Source organism: Pleuronectes platessa, chromosome 8, assembly GCF_947347685.1.
Source record: "Pleuronectes platessa chromosome 8, fPlePla1.1, whole genome shotgun sequence".
Lineage (NCBI taxonomy): Eukaryota > Metazoa > Chordata > Actinopteri > Pleuronectiformes > Pleuronectidae > Pleuronectes > Pleuronectes platessa.
This window is the reverse complement of record NC_070633.1, coordinates 1,267,241-1,274,982: the sequence shown is the minus strand read 5'-3', so window position 1 is coordinate 1,274,982 and position 7,742 is coordinate 1,267,241. Positions and strand designations below refer to the sequence as shown.

Sequence of the window (7,742 nt, the reverse complement as noted above, 5' to 3'; positions counted from 1 at the left end):
GAACGCCAGTACAACTAAAAATACGTTCAGTTTTATTGAACGATACATTTTTGGCAAAATGCAGAAGAGGCCTAATGTTCTAGACAAAATATACAAAGTGGATGCAGGCTGCTTCTCAGTTGTTAAATTGTTAGGTTACGGGCATCATTGAGATGACATTTTATTTTCATGTCACAGTATTTGATACGGCGTTCGTGCGTCGAATGGTATTTTTCTCCGACAGAACCTGAAGCGGTCTTGGAATACCTAATCACCTCCAACGGAAACCAGCTGAGAGAAAGGGTAGAGCAGATAAGATGGCGGAGTGATCGAGTTGTACTTTGAACAGACGTTTGTGACCCTTGAAGTTTGTCAATAACAACAGCGGGGGACTAAAAAGATCGAGGAGATTACGTTAACGTCATCGAAAAGGCAGAGTTGATCCTCAGCGCGGAGGAGGTCGAGAGTCTTTCTTTTTGCGGTGGTCCTTGCGACAGCGTTAGCTTGATGCTAACGTTAGCCAGCGTTAGAGTCGAATCGACTGCTACATCGAGGTAGCTGGGAGGTTGTTGGAGGCCGTAGGCTTTGTCAGAGTTTATTGTGGGTGTTTATACTTTTATACTCCCATTGTATTCTGTGGTTCCTTGAGAGGTTGTGTTTTAACGTAGATAATTTGTAACAGAATAAAGGGATACATCAGGAGATATATATATATACATATACATATATATATATAGAGTTGCTAGCATTTGTTGTTATTATCGTTAGTGAGATAAGTCCGTAATTGCCCTTAAAACCAAGTGGACATTAAGGACTTATGTTCTGCTGACAATCGGACCAAACCACCAAACAGAATTTCCTAAGGTGAATCGGGTGGAAATCGTCATTTGGTGGAAATTATGGCGAGCAGCGGTGGCTCAAAAGCCGAGTTCATAGTCGGTGGAAAATACAAGCTTGTTAGAAAAATCGGATCGGGATCTTTCGGCGACATATATCTGGCCATCAACATCACAAATGGAGAGGTAACTTACTGCATCGACATCTACATTTGTCACTGTTCTCATAGCGATGTTTCTGGCAGTTTTCCCGACAGGAACAGCAGTGGCTGAATCTAACATATCGGAGACACATTGCAACATCGCCTTGTATTTTAGTATTTGTCTAGCGAAGTAGTTGGTAAATTTGTTTGACTGATATTTTGCTTTGACTGCTACCTTGACCACAGAGTCCTAAAAGGCAAAATACACATGAATTGTTTTTTTTATATACCGTTTTTAGGAGGTAGCTGTAAAACTGGAGTCACAGAAAGCGAGACACCCACAGTTGTTATACGAAAGCAAACTGTACAAGATTCTACAAGGTGGTGTCGGGATCCCACACATCAGGTAATGACAACCCTTTAACGTCTTGCTTTTTTTATCGACAATGACATGATATTCTTAGTAATTATCAGCCGAAAATACTGTGATGTTGTTAGATTTGGGAAAAACAACCATTGGAAAAGTGAAAACAGCCTTACGGTATAGGCCTGCGAGTCGGCCTGAAATTACTCTGTTGATTCTAGTAACTGTCTTTTCCACGCACGTTAAAATATTATCGTGGTTTGACTGGGCATTTATTTCTGTTTTATGTCATCATTATGTAGTCATTATTTTGTGACATGTATCGTGATTATCAGTTGGCAGGGTAGAGAAAAAGCAACTACTTGGCTGGAAATGGCCGCTCCTCTTTTGTTGCGTTAGTTCCCAACATGTCTTCCTGAACCCTTTTAGAAAATGGCGGCGGAGCACAGACGTTTAGAAAAACAAAACATTCATGCCCTCGGTTAAAAGGCGTTTTCATCAGCTGATGTAAGCCCTGTATGGCTTTACTTTACACTCTGGAGGCCTCTAATGATTCGAACAATGTTTGTCATGTTCAAGTATGTGTTGAGTAAGGTAATCAATGCATGTGGAAATATTACAGTCACTCTACAACAGCTACAGAATGTACTAATATTGACAGCATGCTGCCCTACCTTTGTTATTTTATTGAATCAAACATTGTACTTGTACTGAATAGTTTTGAAGCCAGTGTTATTTGTTTGTCAATCGCATAACTGGAGAAGGTAGTGTTTCTCAGTACTGTAAACACATTGATAAGCTTCTGTGCATGCTGTACCCAAAAATGGAATACAATAGTTCCATCAATAATGAGAAGCCGTATTTAATAAATGCAAGTTAATGTAGCAGAGAAGGAAATCATATTGAGTATTTAGTGTATGGTTTAAACTGAAGTTTGGTATACCAATGTGCTGTGTAATAGAGACGGCTGCATCAAGAGCTTAAGTTACTTTGTTTTTATGTCTTGAGACTTACAAATTAAAACAAAGCTATAAGGAAGTGTTATCCTATTTCTTACGGGTTTTTCTGTCTAGTTTATGTTATACCAGTCGAACAGAAAATCTATATTATTCTGCCCTCACTCAGGAAGATATGTATGTTGAAATTCTAACAATAGAGGAGGATTTACTTGGATTTTGGCCGCATCAGCAGGGGTTATTTTTGACAGATTAATATAACTAGTTGCTGAGGACATCTGTACTTTATATCTTTAATGTCATTTCAGGGAAAGTTAACGGTTCTGGACATTGATCAATTTTTTCTTTTAGGTTTTCACTTTTCCCCCCACATCTATTAAAGAGCACATTACATTACCGTAAAACTGTTGTATTGATAAGTTTACACGTATAAGTCTGCACACTGCCTTGCAGTGGCAGAGTGAGAGCTTCCACCGTTTCTGCAGACTTTCTCTGCCTGTCCCCCCGAGCATAAAGTCAGATCGAGTGGGGGGGATTGACTAACACGACAGACATACAAAATGAAAATCAAAAGGACAATGAATACCTCCTCGTAAAAGGTTGGACGACACTGATCTCAAGAGAGTTAGTGGTGATTTGAGTTGACAACGTTGTCAGGGTGCTCTAAACATGATCATGTGATCTCTGCAGCGGAATTCCAAAGCCGAGGGGTCCAAGGACCTTTTAAGTTTTCAGCCTTAACTTTGGAACAGCCAGCCGGGCTCCACCTGAGAATCTAAGGCTATGAACAGGCACATGACTTTTCTATGATGTATATTGGGGCAAGGTATGCTTTAAAAGGTATCGGTAAAATCTTAATCATCTATTAAAACCAGTAAGAAGCCTAGTTTCTGCATTCTGTTCTATTTGGAGGTGGGAGAGTGAGTTATGGCTTATGCCAGAGAGGAAGGAGTAACAGTAGTCCAGTCTAGAGTAATAAGTATGTGGATTACTTTTTCCAACGTCTGGGTGTGAAAATATGGGTTTGATTTTGGAGAGGGTTCTGACTTGCAGGAAGCAGTTACAACTGTTACACAATCTGGAGACTGTTAATTGCATCTTTGTTCTGGTGCCTTTTTAGCAACGCCTTGTTACAGCCAGTCAAACCTGTTGGTCCTGCTGCCCCTCCTATACTCTTAGTTTAACCTGACTTCCTTTCATACAGCCAAGCCTGTCATAGTTTCTGTTTTTTACTCTTTCTCGTAAGGATGTCAACATACCGAAAGGGAAGTTGTCGATGTCGATGTGATGAAATTCAGCATTCTCGATAATTCTATACCCAAAAGAAAACACAACAATAAATCCCATATACTTAAACATGCACTCCTCTATTAAAAATATTTTAAAATACAAAAAACATTGGCTATGTAGCCTTCAAGTTATAAAAAAAAGTAAAAAGTAATAACAATACAAGAAAAGTGGCATGTAAGAAAATAATGAAAATTCAGTTATCAACTATAGCTCAATGACAAAAAACAGCAATGCTGTAAGCGTGACTGTTTCATTCACACATAGCGTTTCGAATTGAGGCCAAAAAGTTAAATTTGTCTCATCTGACCAGACCACTAACTTCCACATGTTTGCTGTGTCGCCCACATGGCTTGTTGCAAACTCCAAACGGGATTTCATATGGTTCACTTTCAACAACGGCTTTCTTTTTGCCACTCTTCCATAGAGGCCAGATTTGTGGGGTACACGACTAATAGTTGTCCTGTGGACAGATTCTCCCACCTCAGCTGTGGATCTTTGTAGCTTCTCCAGAGTTATAATGGGCCTCTTGGTTGCTCCTCTGATAAATCTTTGTCCGTGACCGGGGTTGACTGCCTTGTCTTGGTAGGTTTGGGGTTGAGCCATATTCTTTCCATTTTCTGATGATGGATTTTATGGTGCTCTGTGAGATGTTCAAAGCTTCGGATATTGTCTTAAAACCTAACCCTGCTTCGTACTTCTCCACTACTTGATCCCTGACTTATTTGGGGAGTTCCTTGATCTTCATAAAGGTGTTTATTCAGTAATGATCTGTAACAAACTCTGAGGCCTTCACAGAACAGGTATATTCATACTGAGATCTATTGCAGACAGATGGAATCTATTTACTAATTATGTGACCTGCAATTGTGACCTTTGAAGGCAATTGTTCGCACCGGATCTTTGTCTGGAGTTTCACAGTAAGGGTCTGAATACATATGCACTCAACACTTCTCAGAGGTTTATTTGTAAATAACTTTGAAAACCATGTAATATTTCCCCCTACTTCCAAATGATGTGGTCCATTACATAAAATCTCCATGAAATAAAAAAATTATACCAGGAGAAAATATCAAAGTCCAAGGGGGTGAATACTTATTCAAGGCACTGTATTTGCTTGAAATACAGTACTTGGAGATATTCTACAGCATAGAGGTTCATCTGTGTACTATACCAAATAAAGTATTTGACATTTTCATAAAAATCCATACTATGAAAATCTTTTGGCTGCATTAAGGTTCGAGCTGACTAGCGGACCTCCATTTCATATACATTTTATTAAAGTGCAAAACACCCTTTTTTTCTTACACAGTATCAAACATGAACAAGAGTCGCTAATGTCACTAATATTACTTAACATATTTGTTTCGGAATGGGGTCATATAATTCATGTGCAGACTGTTGTAATGGGCTCCGTTTCTTATTTGTAATGTTACTCAATGTTCAGTAGCACTACGTAGAGTGGAGAACATCCTTACCATGAAAAGATTCCTCAAGTTTAAGAAGCTGTGCCATCCCCATGAACATCCTCGCTGTTCATATATTTCTGTTCAGATATCTTTATAATGGAGTGTGTGATATATTGTTTTGCTTTAGTTTTCTTCCATTGTGTTGAATTGTTTATCAAAAATCATGGAAATTTAATGGCATCTTTATTGAGTACTCAATTTGTTATTGAGACATCCCAATTAGAGATGCACATATAAACTTGCCATCTAATATTTATATAAGTCTGTATTTTATTGAAAAAAATAAATGTATCATATCTAAATATTAGGATAACTTAAATGATCTCAGATTGGGAAAATACACTTGTTACCACAGCAGATAGTAAGACTGAGGGAGACAAAAGACTAAAAAAGGTGATTGAATAAAAATAGAGATTATGTACATAATAACGTTAAATTACGTAAATATTATTTGTAGAGAAATGTACTAGAATAAAGTTCAGAGGCAAAGGATGATTGCATGAAGATCAACTATTTATTCATTAGTGTTAGGGGATATTGAAAAAGATGTATACATAATACCTACATATTAGTCATAGAAATATAAGCAGGTATGGTATACAAAATGAGGATAAAAGGCTGTTATATATATATATATATATATTTTATATGCACCCATCCTGGCCCCCGCTGCTAAAATTATCCTTGGGGATGCACTTATATTGTTACCTCCCAAAATCAATGTCTTGATTAAACAATACCTTTTTGTTAACTCACTTTTCCTCAGAGACCTTTTCAAAAGAACAACAAACAGTGTGGGATCTGAGTTCAACCTGAGGAACTTGTTCAAAATTTTGTATTGTTTCACCAGGTGGTATGGGCAAGAGAAGGACTACAATGTCCTAGTCATGGATCTGCTTGGACCGAGTCTGGAGGATCTGTTCAACTTCTGCTCTCGCCGCTTCACCATGAAGACTGTCCTTATGCTGGCAGACCAGGTACCTAAAGCATACACACAATCTACCATTATGTAATTACATGTCATTTTGCAGAAGCTTTTATCAATTAGTGCGTTCAACATTAAGTGAAGTGCCATTTGAGGGGTTCAGTAGCTAAGTCTGAGGAGTGAACGGCCACCCTTCTGGTTGGACGACAACCACTCTACCCCTCAGCCACAGCTGCCCAACTTCTGAAGTAGTAGGGGTGCACGTGAATGAAGGTCACTTGCTCGGTCACATGCACAACAACTTCCGTTTGACAGGTACAGAGACTAAAGAGTAAAAGGTAACTTATGTGAAAGAAAGAAGTACATGATTGACTGGAAACGCGGAGGGTCATAGTTAAATATTTTGAGTAAAGATTATAGGTAGATGCTGTCCCCCAGCAAGAAGCATTTTGCCTGTTTGCCTGCACTTGGTTTCATTTGGGTACTCTTGCATCCCTCCTATAGTCCAGACAACCAAGTCTGTTGTTTGGCAAAGCAGTAAAGCGTAAAAATAATAATCCTATGTTGGCCATTACATCAAATTTCATTTAGCTGATGCTGGTATCAAAAGCGACTTACAATAAGTGCATTGAATCATGATGGTACAAACTCAGAACAACAACAATCAAGCAAGTACAATTTTATTCAAGAAAAGCAACCTACAGAGTTCTATCTGTAAGTGAAACAAGTGCAACTAAATACAGTGTATTATGATTTTTTTTTATCAAAGGTATAGTTGGGGGTAGGAGATGTTTAGACTTTCTGCTGTATTGATGTCATTGCAGTGCACGTTCCACCATTTAGGAGCCAGGACAGCAAAGAGATGTGATTAGCTTGCAGTGAGGGAGCAGCAAGCCGATTGGCGGATGAGATGGGCTGGGGCGTAAGGCTGGACCATGTCCTGGATGTAGGCTGGGCCCGATTCGTTCGCAGCATTGTTACGCAAGTACTAGTGTTTTGAAACGGGTGCAGGCAGCCACTGGTAACCACTGAAGGGAGCGGAGTAGTGTGAGTGAATTTAGGTAGTTAAAGACCAGTCAAGCTGCTGCATTGGGGATGATCTGCAGAGGTCAGCAGGGTGACAGCCACATGAATGAAACTGTTCCTGAACCTGCTGGTCCGGGAACAGAGGACCCTGTAGTGCCTCCAGGAGCGGAGGAGGGCAAACAGTCTGTGGCTGGGGTGTGAGCTGTCCTTGACGATGCTGCGTGCCCTCCGCAGACATCTTTGCTCTGGACAGCCTCATTGGTGGGGAGTGAGGAACCGGTGATGCGTTGGGCAGTTTGCACCACCCTCTGCATTGATTTCCAGTCCGCAACAGAGCAGCTGCCATACCACACTGAGATGCAGTTGGTGAGGATGCTCTCGATGGTGGAGTGGTACAAATTCACCAGAATCTGAGGAGACAGCTGGACATCTTCTCTTCAGGCCGACTCATCGTTGTTGCTGATGAGGCCAATCTCTGTTGTATCTTCTTCAAACTTGACAATTGTATTAGAACCATGTACAGGTGTGCAGTCTTAGGTGAAGCGGGAGTAGAGGAGATGCCGGTGTTCAGGTTGAGGAGGTGTGGTTCTCTAACCTAACAGACTGGGGTCTGTTAGAAAGGAAGTCCAGTATCCAGTTGCAGAGGGAAGTGTTGATGCCTAGGGCACTGAGTTCCGTGATCAGTTAGGAGGGGATGATGGTGTTGAAAGCTGAACTGAAGTCTATGAACAGCATTCTTACATAGGAGTTGTTATTG

General features: G+C 40.1%; 1 protein-coding gene across 7 annotated transcripts in view; it reads left to right on the top strand.

Annotated features, from left to right (window-relative positions):
- Nucleotides 1-247: 247 nt before the first annotated feature.
- csnk1a1 (casein kinase 1, alpha 1) overlaps nt 248-7,742 on the top strand; it is a 44,371-nt gene continuing 36,876 nt past the window's right edge. For 6 of the 7 annotated variants that reach the window (XM_053429505.1, XM_053429504.1, XM_053429503.1 and 3 more), the window contains exons 1-3: nt 248-1,001; nt 1,258-1,364; nt 5,885-6,011. In XM_053429505.1, coding sequence (XP_053285480.1) covers nt 879-1,001; nt 1,258-1,364; nt 5,885-6,011 — 357 coding nt within the window. In that variant the 5' untranslated portion in view covers nt 248-878. Of the gene's footprint in view, nt 1,002-1,043; nt 1,156-1,257; nt 1,365-5,884; nt 6,012-7,742 lie in introns of those variants that run through there. The other variant, XM_053429506.1, reaches the window with a different exon arrangement.